Source organism: Doryrhamphus excisus, linkage group LG1 (genome assembly GCF_037039965.1).
Source record: "Doryrhamphus excisus strain RoL-2023G ecotype Guam linkage group LG1, RoL_Dexc_Guam_v1.1, whole genome shotgun sequence".
Lineage (NCBI taxonomy): Eukaryota > Metazoa > Chordata > Actinopteri > Syngnathiformes > Syngnathidae > Doryrhamphus > Doryrhamphus excisus.
In genome coordinates, this window is record NC_136357.1 from 15,200,068 (window position 1) to 15,218,180 (window position 18,113).

The 18,113-nt window shown below is 39.9% G+C and overlaps 4 protein-coding genes across 11 annotated transcripts in view; 2 read left to right on the plus strand and 2 right to left on the minus strand.

Annotated features, from left to right (window-relative positions):
• Positions 1 to 3,844, minus strand: part of LOC131130813 (transcription factor SOX-6-like) — a 143,767-nt gene extending 139,923 nt beyond the window's left edge. For 2 of the 3 annotated variants that reach the window (XM_058074833.2, XM_058074834.2), the window contains exon 1: positions 3,519 to 3,844. The gene's annotated coding sequence lies outside the window, so the exon portion shown is untranslated. The remainder of the gene's footprint in view (positions 1 to 3,518) is intronic. The other variant, XM_058074832.2, reaches the window with a different exon arrangement.
• Positions 3,845 to 4,706: 862 nt separating this feature from the next.
• LOC144898540 (uncharacterized) lies at positions 4,707 to 10,290 on the plus strand. The gene is made up of 8 exons (XM_078790961.1): positions 4,707 to 4,983; positions 5,340 to 5,399; positions 5,529 to 5,589; positions 6,169 to 6,389; positions 8,549 to 8,608; positions 8,736 to 8,796; positions 9,375 to 9,595; positions 9,666 to 10,290. The coding sequence occupies exons 1-8, from the start codon at positions 4,930 to 4,932 to the stop codon at positions 9,825 to 9,827; spliced, it is 900 nt and encodes a 299-aa protein (XP_078647087.1). The 5' UTR covers positions 4,707 to 4,929; the 3' UTR covers positions 9,828 to 10,290.
• lg1h11orf58 (linkage group 1 C11orf58 homolog) lies at positions 7,224 to 13,981 on the plus strand. 2 transcript variants are annotated; one of them, XM_078790968.1, is made up of 5 exons: positions 7,224 to 8,189; positions 10,891 to 10,974; positions 11,802 to 11,862; positions 11,929 to 12,038; positions 12,184 to 13,981. In XM_078790968.1, the coding sequence occupies exons 1-5, from the start codon at positions 8,136 to 8,138 to the stop codon at positions 12,397 to 12,399; spliced, it is 525 nt and encodes a 174-aa protein (XP_078647094.1). In that variant the 5' UTR covers positions 7,224 to 8,135; the 3' UTR covers positions 12,400 to 13,981. The 2 variants fall into 2 exon arrangements, with proteins under 2 accessions (XP_078647094.1, XP_078647091.1); XM_078790965.1 differs by lacking the exon at positions 7,224 to 8,189 and adding an exon at positions 10,410 to 10,602 and having other exon boundaries at positions 12,184 to 13,970.
• LOC131131664 (pleckstrin homology domain-containing family A member 7) overlaps positions 12,574 to 18,113 on the minus strand; it is a 104,510-nt gene continuing 98,970 nt past the window's right edge. For all 5 annotated transcript variants that reach the window (XM_078790953.1, XM_058076555.2, XM_078790954.1 and 2 more), the window contains 4 exons: positions 14,477 to 14,641; positions 14,269 to 14,402; positions 13,867 to 13,997; positions 12,574 to 13,478 (listed from right to left, as the gene is read on the minus strand). In XM_078790953.1, the coding sequence (XP_078647079.1) occupies positions 13,438 to 13,478; positions 13,867 to 13,997; positions 14,269 to 14,402; positions 14,477 to 14,641 (471 nt within the window). In that variant the 3' untranslated portion in view covers positions 12,574 to 13,437. The remainder of the gene's footprint in view (positions 13,479 to 13,866; positions 13,998 to 14,268; positions 14,403 to 14,476; positions 14,642 to 18,113) is intronic.

An 18,113-nucleotide genomic window follows, 5' to 3' on the forward strand; every position in this document is an offset into this window, starting at 1 on the left:
TTCTTTATATGAATATATAAACATCGTCTTATGAAAACCTCACGATACAAAAAATTCAGAAATTTCCGTCCCGTTTCACACAAAAACATTCAAAATACGAAAGCAAAAATCCAAGTCCCACCCCGAAATTGAAGCGGTCCGCCTCGAATTCATTTGGTAGCATCACGTACGGGCTTTGTTGTGTCCTCCCATTGGCTATCTGGGTTATCTAACAGGGTGACGTGGCCAAGTGTTGAATACCGAAAAGCTCTCTGTCATTGTCTTACGTTTTCGTGCTGTGAATGTCGAGGGAAAATAACCATAGGTGCTCAAAAATGAAGTGATTTTTTTTTTTAAGTAGAAAAGTTAAGTTTGGTAAACTTATGTTTGATATTCTCCTCCATCATCAAACTTGTTTTTAACATTTGTGTAACATGATTACGTTATCATTAAAGAACAGATTTCTTTCCAGTGGCAACAATATTTATACTTTATATGACTGAATTATGGAAAAATTCCAACATATGAAAGCCCTTCCAAAGTGAAGTAATTTCGTATCTCCAGGTATAACTGTATTTTGAATATATATTTGATTTTTTATTAGTTTTTAAATATTTAATGTCTACATATTTATGTTATTTTTGTAACTATTTATACATTTAATTGAACATGTTTGTAAACTGATATGTCCAGATGTAATGGAAAACATGTTATTTAGATGCTATTATACAATTAGACACTATTATATGCTCTACAGGCACAATAAATATATTTGTATTTTATACATTCATTTTAATAGATATATTTTTTATTTTCATTATTATGTTGAATAATTATTTAAATAACTAATATATTAACACTCTTATACACTCTGCAGACACATTAAGTACATTTGCATTTAATTGATTCATTTTTATATATTTCACTTTTTTTATGTACAATGTATTTTTACTAGTCCAGGCCCGAAGACAGCTGGGGTAGGTTCCAACATACCCCTGTGACCCTAGTGAGGATAAGCAGCAGATAAAGTTTTTTATCATGTATTAATTGTCGTCATTGATTTGAATTATTCAGCTTTTGCTAAGACAACAATGCTGACTGTCAGAGAGGTATGCATTCCACAACATGTTTATTATTGCGCTGGTCGCTTGTAGAGCTGCATGGAGAGGGTCAAAACATTCAAAGCAGCTGTCAGTGATAGACGGAGTAGTTCTTCACCGCTGCTCCCAACCACCAATCCGTCAAACATTGTAAAAATTAGCATCTTTTTATTTCCAAGTCCCAAATGAGACGCCACATTTGATATGAGCCTCTAGCTAGAATTAAAAGCAAAATGTAAAAAAAATCAAAAAATTCGGGGACCGTTTTGATATAGTAATATTTTTATGTGAAGAAAAAAAACAGCCAGCCTGTCAGCTTGGAGTTATTAGAATCAACAATTCAACTTTACTTTACGGATTTGATGTTTTTTTTACATTGTTGCTGCGGGCCAAACCCGGGCCCCATGCCGCACTTTGGACACCATGTACCATATCGCAACCACGTTTAAGAAAAATTTAGGCTGGGATGTTTAGAGAGCGCACTGATTGCACTGAGGACAGAGGAGGCGCATGTTGTGTCAGACAGCATCCAGAGAGGAGCTATGCAGGCCGGGGGGCCTCGGGGGGCTGCGGGGCGGGGGGGACAATGTGCTGAATTGGCAGCCTATATATAAGTCTGCCATTTGGACACACTAATGCCACTTTACCTTATGAGGGAACGGCAGCCTGCAGCACCTGCTCCTAACAAAATGCCATAGCAGATCAACTTCTGACACCCCCCAACGCCACCCCTCGGATTGTTTTTCACACACACACACACACACACACACAGCGCATGCACACACAGGGGAGCGTGTGTTGCTGCTGGGCTATAAATTGTCTCCTCCAAACAATTAAAAGGTGGCTGAAGTCAACAGAACAGCCAATTACAGCAGACTTGTGTGCACATTGAAAGCCAGACACGACACGGCCAACCTTTTTGCACACGTCTACATGTGCAAAAATGAAAACAAACGTGCAAGAGTCTTATCTCGCCACTGTAGTGCGTCTCTGCGTGAGGGACCACCCCGAGGAGACTGCTATCAGCTGCCTCCAGGCCCCCCCTGTGTCCTCCTGTACCCTCACCAGAACCAGGCTGAGGCTGAGGGACCGTGTGTACCTCCCCCCCATCCCTACACAATAATGCACCGCTGCATCACAACTCCTACAAAGTTTCTGTTATGTTTGACATGCATTCGGTTAGGGTCAACCACTGTGACCCCCTAAAGAGGGAAAGCTCCTAGGATAGGACCCCCCGCCACCTCAACACCCCCTCCTAATCCCAGTGTTCTGGTCCCTATTAGATTCCTGTGCATGGACCTAAAAGTGTCACCAAGCACGTCCAAGTGGGTCAGCCTGCATGAAGGTGTCCAATATCAATTTTAATCATGCAATATGCATTTTTTTTGTTCATGTATACCAAGTAAACATTAAATACATGATATATTATATGTGTCACTAAAATAAATGTAACTTCAGTGATATCCTAAATAAAGATGTTTTGCAGCTACTAATTAGTTTGTTTTTAATAATTTTTATGGCTATTTTCTGTCCTCTATTTTCTGGCGCTCCATTTTAACTGAAATGTAAAGACTTTTATCCTTAACAGGATTAGGAAAAATAAATATTGATGAATAAATATTTCTAAGTGGTGTTTTTTTTTAATTTTTACTTTAACTATCCAGAGTGACATGGTGATTATTTTTATTGAACACTTTCAAACTAAAGATGTTTGCAGAGTATTTGGACTTAAAAAATACTAAATATTGATGTGGTTAATAGTGACATAATAAGTGTCATCATAAATATTTTATGTACAACATTTTGACGTCAATTTCAGATGTTTATTTGGTTAATAGTTGCATAATGATGGTGATTATAAACATTTTTATGTACAATATTTTATTTTCAGTTTAAGATATCGAGTTGATTAACAAAGAGAGAATAATAACAGTGATTATAAACATTGTGCATACAATATTTTGACTTCAATTAGAAGTGGCTATTTTGGTCAGTTATGATTATTATTATTATTATGTAGAATATTTTTATTTGTAGAATTGGAGACATAATAATAACAATTTTAAACTAATGCTTCAATAAGTGTATTTGGTTGAAGTGAGATAGTGATAGTGATAATGAACATTGAGATGTTATTTTGGTTAATAATGCCATAATAATAGATATTCTAAACATTTGTTTGTACAATATTGTGACTTACATTCTAGATATGAGATAATAATAGTGATTATAAACATGTTTACAAACTTGAGTCAGTTGTTTAAAGTTTGAATTGAAGGGTTGCTTATTTTATTGTATAGTTTAGCATTCATATATAGGAGTGTGGAGTTTTATTACTGCTTTCATTGAATATATGCAATGCATATAAAGAGTTACTTTGTTTATCATTGTTGCCATTTTAAAAGAACACGTAAGGCGTGACTTAGTAAGCTTTCTTACCTGTTGACTTGTGCGCTCTCCTGGGGACGTCTGGAGTGGGGGGTGCTGCGGTTCTGGTTGGAAGTACTGGTCCAAGCTGGGACACTTTTGAGGTGGACTCAGAAGGCAAAGACGTCCAGTAAAGTCACCATGGCCAACTTTTGCTCAACAAGTCCTCAATGAGTCGGAGCTGTGCTGACGGAGTGCCGGCTGGGAGAGTGGGTCACAACCTCGCTCGCTGCAGGTTCTGCAAGGTTCTACGAGGTTCTCCTTGCAGAAGTTATTCCCCGTCCTGCGCGGCATGGACGTGAAGTCAGTCAGAGTGTGTCCCGGTGACGGATGAAGACACGCAGAACAGATAAGACCTCCTCCTTCGCTCTCATTGGGGGACAACTCCACATCAACTTCTTCTTTCTTTGGAAATAAAAAGGCTTTCTTCGCTCTTGGCGATGAAATTAGTCTTCGTTTTCTGCGTGGAGAAGTCCAAACAATTTATAATTAAAAGAAAGACAATATAAACTGTCCATCATGTCAAATGTGCTTCCCTCGTGGTGTTTATTATCGTCTTTCATGTTTTGTTTGAAGAACTATTTTCAAATCAAATATACAATAAATGTTATTTAACATTAAATATAATCATGATTAAAATAATCATTAAAAACAGACTTATTTAACGACAAATGTGTCTCGAGTTGAAATACTGAACTTTAAAGGAGCCTAGTCAAGGATTACGCTTACGACAGCGCCATCTAGCGGCAGCTTGTAGCAGTTTCATCCATGTTACGCTTTAAACATGGTCTGTAATATGCTATTTTTAATATTGTAGATTATAGCGTTGACGAATATCATTGAATGCATACAAAAAAGTTCCAGTATGTCCTATAAGTCCTATTTACTGGACAAGGAACAATATGTTGTTCTGCGGGGAGAGTTCGAGTCCAGGGCCAATTATTGAAGACAAATCATAATAATGAAATTATTACAAAATTAAATAACGTCAAACGCAAGTGTCACAATGTATAACAATTATGATAGTTGAAAATGTTATATTGTAATATTAGACTTACTCGACTGCCATCTTGTGGTAGCTTGAAGGTATGCCACGTACGTACTGTAATGATAACGGTGAATTTAAACATCCAGGTGGAAAAAAAATAGTTTATAAAGATTATAGACTTACCTTTGGTATTTTAAATATATTTCATATTGCTATTGTCTTCTTGGTAACATGATTTATCTTTGACCATTCTGTTTAAGTTTAAGCTTAGTTTGAAGAGCTTAGTGACACAATGCAACCACAGGGGGCAGCAGAGAAGAAATCAAAATCACTGCTGCAGTGCGACCGCAGAATAAGATGAGCCGGAAGTCACTAAACATTCTTTGCCAGTACATGGCGACATTTTTCATATTGATGAAAACGTAAAAACTTAAAATGACTTCCCCAGACAAAGAACACGCAATTAAACGACCAGTGTCTCCAAGTGAAGTGAGTTAAATGTTATCTTAATCTATAGATAGAAGCGGATGATTACTAGGGCACAGTTAGCTTCGCGTTAGCTTGTTGGCTAACGCACAATACATTACCAAAATCGTGTTAGTAAGGAACCTAATTCCTCCACAGTTAAACAAACAAATGACATTAAATACATTTAAATCAGCATTTGTTGTACTTGCTAGTTGATGTCGTTGTTATTAATGGACTTAACACCTTATATGAGCTAATTTGTTCTAATGCAGTTATTATTTTGTAACTAATGTAAAACGTGTTGGTTATCTGTGTGGAAAATGTAAACAAACATATATGTCGGCGTGGGTGACCGTTAGGAGTGTTTGTACCTGCAGGCTGACCTGGGAAATAATAAAAGAAAGCACAAGTGTTTACAGCTGGTGGGAGCCTCCAAGGTGGGTCTCGTTCACCTTTATTTACTTTTTATTGACGCAAAGTTGCTCTAATTCTTCTTCTCCACAGCCACCAAGGTGGACATTCAGTGACATTGGTAATAAAGTCTTTGTTTATGTCCTCATCCTTAGAAAGAACACACTGGGCGTCTTGTCATTGGAGACCACAAGTCAACATCACATTTCTGCAGCAGTAAGCAAAATGCCCCCCTTTTCCACCATGGGACCTTTTCTAGTTATCTGGGGGGTTTAAAGGGAAAAGTGCACTTTTTTGCCCATCATCCACAATCCTTATGTGAGACATGAACACATATATGTTCTTGTTTCTTGTTATTGTTTAAATATATAATATGGGACATACTTAATCCTCTAATGTCATCTGAAAAAGTCACCAATGCAATAATTGGACCTGATTCTCACATAGTCTGAACTAGTTCATGTTCTTTTTTTTTTTTACAAGTATGTTGCGTTCAGTTCAACGTTCTTAGAAAATTGAATGTGTTCAATGAACACGTTAAAGGTTTTTGATAAATCTTCCTGGGATTTTGGTGGAAAAGGGGGCTATACCTAAAAAATACTTAAATGTGATGTGTTATGTCAGGGTCTTTTTTTACATAGTGTGTTCCCTTGCAGAAGTGGTGGTTGTTGATGGTTGGTTTCATTGAATGGCAATGTGATTGTAGCTACATTAAGACTTAACACTGACAAATATATTAGTCCAGAAGCTGTCACAGAAACAGTCTCTTCTATTCAAACTTCTGCACCACCATGGGCAAGACCAAAGAGCTGTCAAAGGACCTGAGGGACAAGATTGTAGACCTGCACAAGACTGGAATGGGCTACAAGACCATCAGCAAGACGCTTGGTGAGAAAAAGACCACTGTTGGCGCAATAATTCGGAAATGGAAGAAATACAAGACAACAGCCAATCTCCCTCGCTGTGGAGCTCCATGCAAGATTTCACCTGGTGGCGTAAGGACGATCACAAGAAAGGTGAGAGGCTGCCGCAGAATTACAAAGGAGGTGCTGGTTAATTATCTTTATCTTTTTGTCATGTCTTACGTTTTCGTGCTGTGAATGTCGAGGGAAAATAACCATAGGTGCTCAAAAATGAAGTGATTTTTTTTTTTAAGTAGAAAAGTTAAGTTTGGTAAACTTATGTTTGATATTCTCCTCCATCATCAAACTTGTTTTTAACATTTGTGTAACATGATTACGTTATCATTAAAGAACAGATTTCTTTCCAGTGGCAACAATATTTATACTTTATATGACTGAATTATGGAAAAATTCCAACATATGAAAGCCCTTCCAAAGTGAAGTAATTTCGTATCTCCAGGTATAACTGTATTTTGAATATATATTTGATTTTTTATTAGTTTTTAAATATTTAATGTCTACATATTTATGTTATTTTTGTAAATATTTATACATTTAATTGAACATGTTTGTATACTGATATGTCCAGATGTAATGGAAAACATGTCATTTAGATGCTATTATACAATTAGACACTATTATATGCTCTACAGCCACAATAAATATATTTGTATTTTATACATTCATTTTAATAGATATATTTTTTATTTTCATTATTATGTTGAATAATTATTTAAATAACTAATATATTAACACTCTTATACACTCTGCAGACACATTAAGTATATTTGCATTTAATTGATTCATTTTTATATATTTCACTTTTTTTATGTACAATGTATTTTTACTAGTCCAGGCCCGAAGACAGCTGGGGTAGGTTCCAACATACCCCTGTGACCCTAGTGAGGATAAGCAGCAGATAAAGTTTTTTATCATGTATTAATTGTCGTCATTGATTTGAATTATTCAGCTTTTGCTAAGACAACAATGCTGACTGTCAGAGAGGTATGCATTCCACAACATGTTTATTATTGCGCTGGTCGCTTGTAGAGCTGCATGGAGAGGGTCAAAACATTCAAAGCAGCTGTCAGTGATAGACGGAGTAGTTCTTCACCGCTGCTCCCAACCACCAATCCGTCAAACATTGTAAAAATTAGCATCTTTTTATTTCCAAGTCCCAAATGAGACGCCACATTTGATATGAGCCTCTAGCTAGAATTAAAAGCAAAATGTAAAAAAAATCAAAAAATTCGGGGACCGTTTTGATATAGTAATATTTTTATGTGAAGAAAAAAAACAGCCAGCCTGTCAGCTTGGAGTTATTAGAATCAACAATTCAACTTTACTTTACGGATTTGATGTTTTTTTTACATTGTTGCTGCGGGCCAAACCCGGGCCCCATGCCGCACTTTGGACACCATGTACCATATCGCAACCACGTTTAAGAAAAATTTAGGCTGGGATGTTTAGTGAGCGCACTGATTGCACTGAGGACAGAGGTGGAGAAAAAAAAAGGAGGCGCATGTTGTGTCAGACAGCATCCAGAGAGGAGCTATGCAGGCCGGGGGGCAGGTGGAAAAAAATAGTTTATAAAGATTATAGACTTACCTTTGGTATTTTAAATATATTTCATATTGCTATTGTCTTCTTGGTAACATGATTTATCTTTGACCATTCTGTTTAAGTTTAAGCTTAGTTTGAAGAGCTTAGTGACACAATGCAACCACAGGGGGCAGCAGAGAAGAAATCAAAATCACTGCTGCAGTGCGACCGCAGAATAAGATGAGCCGGAAGTCACTAAACATTCTTTGCCAGTACATGGCGACATTTTTCATATTGATGAAAACGTAAAAACTTAAAATGACTTCCCCAGACAAAGAACACGCAATTAAACGACCAGTGTCTCCAAGTGAAGTGAGTTAAATGTTATCTTAATCTATAGATAGAAGCGGATGATTACTAGGGCACAGTTAGCTTCGCGTTAGCTTGTTGGCTAACGCACAATACATTACCAAAATCGTGTTAGTAAGGAACCTAATTCCTCCACAGTTAAACAAACAAATGACATTAAATACATTTAAATCAGCATTTGTTGTACTTGCTAGTTGATGTCGTTGTTATTCATGGACTTAACACCTTATATGAGCTAATTTGTTCTAATGCAGTTATTATTTTGTAACTAATTATGTAAAACGTGTTGGTTATCTGTGTGGAAAATGTAAACAAACATATATGTCGGCGTGGGTGACCGTTAGGAGTGTTTGTACCTGCAGGCTGACCTGGGAAATAATAAAAGAAAGCACAAGTGTTTACAGCTGGTGGGAGCCTCCAAGGTGGGTCTCGTTCACCTTTATTTACTTTTTATTGACAAAGTTGCTCTAATTCTTCTTCTCCACAGCCACCAAGGTGGACATTCAGTGACATTGGTAATAAAGTCTTTGTTTATGTCCTCATCCTTAGAAAGAACACACTGGGCGTCTTGTCATTGGAGACCACAAGTCAACATCACATTTCTGCAGCAGTAAGCAAAATGCCCCCCTTTTCCACCATGGGACCTTTTCTAGTTATCTGGGGGGTTTAAAGGGAAAAGTGCACTTTTTTGCCCATCATCCACAATCCTTATGTGAGACATGAACACATATATGTTCTTGTTTCTTGTTATTGTTTAAATATATAATATGGGACATACTTAATCCTCTAATGTCATCTGAAAAAGTCACCAATGCAATAATTGGACCTGATTCTCACATAGTCTGAACTAGTTCATGTTCTTTTTTTTTTTACAAGTATGTTGCGTTCAGTTCAACGTTCTTAGAAAATTGAATGTGTTCAATGAACACGTTAAAGGTTTTTGATAAATCTTCCTGGGATTTTGGTGGAAAAGGGGGCTATACCTAAAAAATACTTAAATGTGATGTGTTATGTCAGGGTCTTTTTTTACATAGTGTGTTCCCTTGCAGAAGTGGTGGTTGTTGATGGTTGGTTTCATTGAATGGCAATGTGATTGTAGCTACATTAAGACTTAACACTGACAAATATATTAGTCCAGAAGCTGTCACAGAAACAGTCTCTTCTATTCAAACTTCTGCACCACCATGGGCAAGACCAAAGAGCTGTCAAAGGACCTGAGGGACAAGATTGTAGACCTGCACAAGACTGGAATGGGCTACAAGACCATCAGCAAGACGCTTGGTGAGAAAAAGACCACTGTTGGCGCAATAATTCGGAAATGGAAGAAATACAAGACAACAGCCAATCTCCCTCGCTGTGGAGCTCCATGCAAGATTTCACCTGGTGGCGTAAGGACGATCACAAGAAAGGTGAGAGGCTGCCGCAGAATTACAAAGGAGGTGCTGGTTAATTATCTTTATCTTTTTGTCATGTCCACAGTCTCAGTCACCAGCAGAGGGTCAGAGCAAGGCGACGCAAGAGCCCAAGACGCATCCCAGCGAGAGCAGCAAGTCTAAAGACGCACAGCACAAAGTTAATGATCCACACCCAAAAGAAACCACAAGGCAAAATGACAAAACTGTCACAGAGTGGGAGAACTGAATGCACAGAAATGTACTGTGGGGGGGTCTTACCTTTTGTAAAATAAAAACAAAACCACTAAAAATGTCTATGGTTGAAACAGTGGTTAAAGTATGCTTGTTAATGATGGCACCTGCTAGTGCGCCCTCTAGCGGCAGCTTGAATACACATCATTCATGCTGTAAAAATGATCTGCAGAAAGCTACCGATTAACATAAGAGTACAAAATGTTTTTATATTTTCCATTTGTTGGACACAGAACCATAGATGGTCATCTATAGTGGGCGTTCAAGTCCGAGCCTATCAATGATTATAATTAGTTTTTAAAGAATTATGCTACGTGTATGTCACGTTGAAATCTAACTACTACAATTCAAAAACGTGTCTTTTAGTTATCTTTAGGTGGTTTATGCTAAGCTACAGTGACCTTGTGATCACTTCAAACTTCTGAGGCAGAACATAATGTAAATACAATACATTTGTATGTGAATAAACGCTTATAGATTTAACAATGGTCTAATTCTGAGGGCCTTGAGGTGTTTTATTTGTTTTCCTGATATGTACCTGACCAGTGTGTAAAGTGTAGTGATATAATCCAACCAGAGGCGGCAGCATAAAAGACACCGAAAGCACCGCTGCAACAGTAAAGAACGATGAACCGGAAGTGACGAACCATTCGTTGCTTGTACATGGCAATTTTATTGTGTTATTTATGTGACAAATAAGAAAGAACGCTTTTAAAATGAGTTCTCCAGACGGAAAACATGGAACTAAACGACCGGCATCTCCAAGCGAAGTGAGTTAAATTAGAAAGTCATAGTCATCAGCACATAGAAGCAGACGATGACTTGGCTACGGCTAGCTTCGTATTAGCTTGTTGGCTAAAGTCTAATACATGCATTTGTGATAGCAGTAAAGAGTAAGTAGTACATACCAAATGCATTAGCAATGTCTTGACTTAAAAGCTTAGACGAGGTCATGTGAACTCGTGATGTAAAAATGTGTTGGTTTTGGAGTGGTGTGGAAAATGTGAACACACGTCTGTCGGTGAGAGTGGCCGTTATAGGAGTGTTTGTACCTGCAGGAAGAGTCCACGCAGTGGGCTTCAGCTGACCTGGGAAGTGACGAGAGGAGGCAGAAATTTTTACGGTTAATGGGCGCCTCCAAGGTGGGTTTCAGTCCACATTTCTTTGCTTATTTATTGATCCAAATGTACTCTTATTACTTATTTACCGCTACTGAAGTGGGCTGAGGTGGGCAGATCGACAGTGTCGACAAAAGGGGTTTTACAGGTTGTCCTCTATGTACGACGTTATGTTTTGTTTTCCCATAAATGAATAAAATCAGTAGTGGTCTCACAGCACATACTGGCGGAACACCAGTCACGTGCACCAATATGTAAATATTATCAAATATGTACTTTGTTGACTTGTTCACAAATAAGCAGATTAAAAACTTTTGATACATAGGTTTTGTAAAAGAAAGTGTTTTATTTTGATGATAATCAATCTTAATTATGAGTTTAAAAAGTGGCCCTGTAGTTACCGTCCATCCATTTCCTATGCCGCTTATCCTCACTTGGGTTGTGGGTATGCTGGAGCCTATCACGGCTGTCTTCTGGCAAGAGGCGGGGTACACCTGGACTGGTGGCCAGCCAATCACAGGGCACATATAGACAAACAACCATTCACACTCACATTCATACCTATGGACAATTTGGAGTTGCCAATTTTTTGGGAATGGAAAATTCACGCACTAAGGAGAACATGCAAACTCCACACAGAGATGCCCGAGCAGAGATTTGAACCCACGCCTTCCCGATCTCCTGACTGTGTGGCCTACATGCTACACTCTGTCACCATGCGGGTGTCTTGCAGTTACTTGGGTGAAAAATGAATTAAGGAATATCGAGCCGATACGACAATTTGCAGTGATACCCACCCCAAGTGGACATGCATTGACATTAATAATAAAGTGTTTTCTCTTTCGCCTTAGAAAGAACACACCGGACGTCTGGTCATTGGAGATCACAAGTCAACGTCACACTTCCGCAGCGGTAAGAAAACTAAACTGAAAAGAATCCATTTGATGTGTTTATGTTGTGCTGGTGTGTGTTCTGCAGGGAACGAAGACAAGAAGATCAACCAGCAGCTGGAGATGCAGTACCAGCAGGGGATGGACGGCAAGCTGTCGGGGCGCAACCGCAGACACTGTGGACTGGGATTCAGCGAGGTGAGGTGTCGCTCTGACAAAAAAGCAGGACGCTGCCCTTGTTCTTTTCGATGACATAATCATCATTGACCTTAAAGCTACTTCTTGACTCAACTTGCAACATGAATATGGACTGACGATGTCTGCGTCTTTTTCTTGTCTGCAGTCCGATTCTTCTGACGCCCCGCCTGTAGAGAATCAGAGTGAAGCACCACCAAAGCCAGAGACTCCCAGTGAAAGCAGCGAGTGTAAAGACTCAGAGGACAACGTTGGTCATCCAAACCAAAAAGAAACCACAACGGAAAAGGACAAAAGCGTCCCAGAGAGGGGGGACCCTGAACGCAAAGAAATGTACAAAATGTCCTTTGTGAAGTCATCGTAGGCGGGGTGAGGAACATTTGTTGATTGGTGACGTCATGTGTTCACCTGTAGGCCAATCACAGCCATTTTTTTATTTCTTTAGCCCGAGTGATTGTTGATGCTGACGTTTAGGGTTTTTTCGGTCCCTTTTATTTTCCTTATTGCTAAAAATAATAAAAGCACACACAGTAACTTGTATAACTCATGTTTATTTTGTAAAGTGAAAGTATTCATTACTTGATTCGTCATCTTAGTAGCAAAGACAAGCTGTGACCACTAAGTGACGCTACAAGCTGATCAAACAACTTGACAAAAACAAAAGTGTGTCCTATGCAACTTTGTGTTTGACTTTAAATGACATAGAAAATCTTTTGGTGTGGTTGGCGTATGAAAGTCATGTGACTATGGCTTCCCCAAAATGGTAGTGTAGCGATGTCATTTCATTCATTCATTCATTTTCTAACGCTTATCCTCACAAGGGTCGCAGGGGTGCTGGAGCCTATCCCAGCTGTCTTTGGGTGAGAGGCGGGGTACACCCCGGACCGGTCGCCAGCCAATCACAGGGCACATATAGACAAACAACCATTCACACTCACATTCATACCTATGGACAATTTGGAGTCGCCAATTAACCTAGCATGTTTTTGGAATGTGGGAGGAAACCGGAGTACCCGGAGAAAATCCACGCATGCACGGGGAGAACATGCAAACTCCACACAGAGATGGCCGAGGGTGGAATTGAACTCAGGTCTCCTAGCTGTGAGGCCTGCGTGCTAACCACCCTCCACCGTGCAACCGCATTAAAACATTTTAATTTTTGTGTGTTCACAAGTGTGTTTAAAGTTAACATTCATTTTGGACATGTTTGTAACAATAGCAAAATGCTAACAAGTCACTCAATAAATCCATCCATCCATCTTCTATCCTTGCTAGGGTGTATCCTCCATGATTTCAATTTAAACACAATTGGCTTCTTGTGTATTAAAACTGAATTAGAAAGCATTTGTTAAATGACTGCATGTAGAAGTGTTGAAATTGGATGTTTTCCCAAGAGTCTCCTCTAGGTGGCAGTAGTGGTGACAGCAGCAGCGGCGGCTTTAGCTGAGGAGAAGAACATTAGTTTTATTATATGACGGACGATCTTAATGTGGATGATTGGCAGGTGGCAAGGAAACGTTAAAATGGGATTATTTAATTTGTCATCTGAAAAACACCCGACACCTGTATTATCACTTTCAGCCCAATGCACCCACTTGTTTTTATGTTATTTTACAGTATAATATCCTATTGACTGTAGATCACAATGAGGCATGTTTTTTTTAATTTAGTAGTCTTCTGCTTTGTGTAGAATTGTATTTTGGGTATAATAAAAATCTATGTTCATGTACAGTATATACCCTGTGTATAGTCATGTTGCCAGGTAGTGAAGACACAGAAAGCCTGCAGGCCTTCATCATCATCATCATCATCATGAGCAGCCAGCACTAACCTGCCACCTGTTTGCTCTTCTGTGACGCCTCTGTAGCCAATGCATGCGATGCGTTCATGATCCTCTCCTGCTGCTGCAGAACCAGGTCCAGCTCAGTCAGATCCAATGGTGCCGACTGCAGGTTCTGAACACTGTGGACACAAAACATCAATAAAACACATCAGAAATAAACAAGCCCCATGGATCCTTAGATTCTTTGTACAGGGTGTTCCGAAAAACTGGACCCAAAATGCATTCATTAATAAATGGTAAATATATTGATATTATTTCTAAAAAAAATATGTATGATATGAGAAATGTTATGTATGGATATGCGTCCACCCTCCGCATCCTGATGATCTTTGGAAAGGCGGAATGAGTGTTTGTATTGGGACCTCATGAGACCTCTGGACTGTGTCCTACTTGGACTTGCTGAGCAGGTTCTTGATGCGTTGAGTGCGGCGGCTCCGTTCCTCCTCTTCCTCGGGGCTCAGAGGCTCCTCAGGGTCTGGCTCCAAGTAACGCTCCGGGATGGGAACCTTCTGAGGTTTGGAAAGCTGCGAGCAAACCCACAAGTCAAGATGGAGGACGCTGACTCACCATCACCATCATCATCATCATCATGTCTGACCTCTCTGCTGATGTCCAGGTCGTAGTCCAGAGGTTCCATGTCCGTCTCTCGGACCAGCGTGGCCTTCGCTGTCACCCACTGACCACTCTGCTTCTCTCTACCTTGGTTCTGACCTTCATCACTTTGACCTTCAGCCCCCAGCCGTTCCTCGCGCCAATCAAACACCTGGAGGAGAATTTTGACATAAATGAATAATTTGTAATAAGAGACACTTTTTCATCACAAGGCATAGGACAGGGGCGTCCAAAGTGAAGCCTGTGGACTATTCCACAAAGAAAGATACATTGTAAAAGTTCATATCCGGAACTACTTTTTCTTTGAATGATTTTACTTCTGCGTGGCACAGTGGTACAGTGGTTAGGATGTTGGCCACACAATATGGGTTCGACTGTGTGGGGGGAATCTCTGTGTGGAGTTTGCATGTTCTCCACATGCAGGCGTGGGTTTTCTACCGCATTTTCTACCGCTTATCCTCGGAGGTAGGTAGGGCGTAGGTAGCCTATCCCAGCTGTCTTTGGGCGAGAGGCGGGGTACACCCTGGACTGGTCGCCAGCCAATCACAGGGCACATATAGACAAACAACCATTCACACTCACATTCATACCTATGGACAATTTGGAGTCACCAATTAACCTAGCATGTTTTTGGAATGTGGGAGGAAACCGGAGTACCCGGAAAAAACCAACGCATGCACAGGGAGAAAATGCAAACTCCACACAGAGTTGTCCGAGGGTGGAATTGAACCCTGGTCTCCTAGCTGTGAGGTCTGCGCGCTAACCACTCGATTACCGTGCCGCCTTCCAAAAACATGCTAGGTTAATTGGTGACACCAAATTGTCCATAGGTATGAATGAGTGTGAATGGTTGTTTGTCTATATGTGCCCTGTGATTGGCTGGCCACCAGTGGCATAGAAAATGTATGAATAACTTCATAGCACTTCACTGTATCACAATGCAGCAGCTTTCTGGAGGATGACAACATTGAATATATTAAAAATGTATATTTTTTCAGTATGTAGCCATCATAGGAAAACATGTGGACACCCCTGGCTTAAGAATAGAAATATGTACGGTTTACATAAGCCAACATAGTGTACATAGGCAAGGCAGGTGGCAAGTTCATCCCTGGATTATTTTGGTGTTTAAATTATGATTTCTTTATCATTGGGCAGGCACAGGATGATTAGTATCCTTTTCATAGATTATTATAACGAGTGTTTTAGTACATTTGAGTGTGTGTGTGTGTGTTACTTGTGAGTAATCATCCAAAGCCATGCATGCGTCCTCCTGGTGCAGCTGCAGCAGCGGGTGTTTCTCTGCTTGCGTTGAGGATAGAGGAGGACGACAAAGAGAGAGAGAGAGAGAGAAAGCATGCAGACCCATGTGGGCCAAAAGGGGGCCAAAGGCCACTGGGATTAGCAAGAAGACGGCCAGGAGGCGCCTGGGAAGCGAGACACATTCTCGTCTTTATTGTGAAGGGCTCATCTCTAAAACTTACACACAGTTAGGTGGTGCTGCAGTGCACGCGTCTAACATCTCTGCTAGGTTTTCTACTTGTCGGGACGTAGCTAATTCTAATGCTAGACTTAGCTACCATTGTTGGCCTATCATGACATCGGGACACAACAATTCCAACTCTTCCAAAGTCTGACTTCTTCTTCTTGTGCTCTGCACACAAAGAAAGTAAATGTATGGTCATAAAGTCTATTTAAGCTCATTTAACCTTTGGTCCGTTCCTTCTAACAACTTTATAAGATATATCATCTGATTTATTGCATTTTCAGCTCAGCTGCTTCAACCTGATTTTTATGATGCATTAAGACAACCAGCTTCCAAACCCCCTGTGGATCCATAAAGATATTTCTTTCTCTTGCTTAAAAAGATGCTGGAATTCATAACGTAAAAATATACCGGCGTTCAGGATGATTAAATATTATGTCTTTGATATTTGCAGTAACATTAGCATCTTTAGCATCATCAGCAGAACTACACCTTGCACTTCCTGACCCAACGTTGGCTGTGGATGCCGAGATGTGCTGTGTCTCAATTGGCGCACTTCCAAGCCTTGTCTTTGGACTTTTTTTTTTGGACTACACAAGTGGGTAATAGACAATATGGAGGGGAGGCAGTGCTGCACGCCTGCCTCCATCAATAGCTGCCATCTTGGCTAAGGGAGCAACAAGGAAAAGTAGGAAGGAGAAGAAGAAAGGGTGCTGAAAAAGAAAGAGGAACAATAAGAAGAAAATAACGGAAGAAGAATGAACGACAAAAGAAGGAAAAGAAGGTGGAAGCAAGAAGAAGGAAGGGGGAAGAAAGCAGAAACAAAATAGAAGGAAGGAAAATGAAAGGAGGATGAAAGAAAGGAAAATAAAATCTTGAAAAGGAAGAAGAAATAATGACAAAAGGAGGAAATGGGAGGAAGGACGAGGAAATCAAAGAAAGCACCAAGGAAAAAAGGAAGGAAGAACAAAAAGAAAAGGGGAAGAAAGAATGACAAAGGGAGGAATGAAAAGGAGAGGAAGAAATTAAAGCAAAAACAGAAAGGAAAAAAATAGGAGGAAGAAGGAAAGCTAAGAAGAAGGGCCAGAAAAAATGAAGAAAAGGAGGAGGAAGGTAGAAGGAACGAAGGAAGTAGTAAGGAGAAGAAAGAGGAAATGAAGGCAGAAGAAGGAAGAAAAACGGGGTAAATATTCTAATTGTCAATACCAGTTAGTGCACGGTGTATCCTGATAAGTACTGATAAGTACTGATAACTACTGCTAAGTACTGCTAAGTATTCCATTTGAGACACAGCCATGTTCTCGAGGAGAAACCTGAAAAGAAATAAACAAATGTGGGACAACGGACAGCTTCTAATCATAGACGTACGGAATACGCCTAGACGCCTCATTGAGCCCCAAATCCTACGCTCGATCGACGCTACCACCATATTGGATGTGGCAACAGCCAACGGGGGAAATGCCTCATGCATGGGATTGCACCAAGTAGATTAGTCCAGACCAGGTTTCATAGGGGATTACCATTCACAGCTAAGGCGGAAAAAATACTTTGGATTAGATTTGTCCATTATGGCATCATTTGAATTGATATGATTTCATTTTTCATGCTAATTTGTTTCCCAAATGTAGTAGTGTGTGTGTGGCTTGTGAAAGTTCATTGCATTCACTTGCAGTAGTTTACATGGCAGCTCTGCCACATCCAATATGGCGAACACGAACACGCATCACAGCAACGGGCCAGCCCACTCAATGGGGCGTCTGGGATTATAATCACTGCTTTAGCCACAGATAGCAAACAAAGGCGCCCTCTTGTGGCTGTGAGCAGCATAGGGATGACTAGAGCAATCCCATTGGATGCTTACTAAGTGCTTTGTAGGTCCCCTTTTCTAAAAAAAAAAAAAAAAAAAAAGATAAAAAAATGATCAACTGTGTGCAGAATAAAACATTTTGACTCCATCGCTGTCACGTAAACATGTGCTAACGCTAGTTCAGCATTTGTGCTTGGCCGTGTCCGTCTTTAAAAGCCATGCCAAAAAACATCAAATTAGTAAGGAAGGCAAATCGGGTGGAGTGAAACAAGGCACTTGGATTTCACATGAAGAAAAGAACGGCGAGGAAGGGGCGGGGTTGGGGGTGTT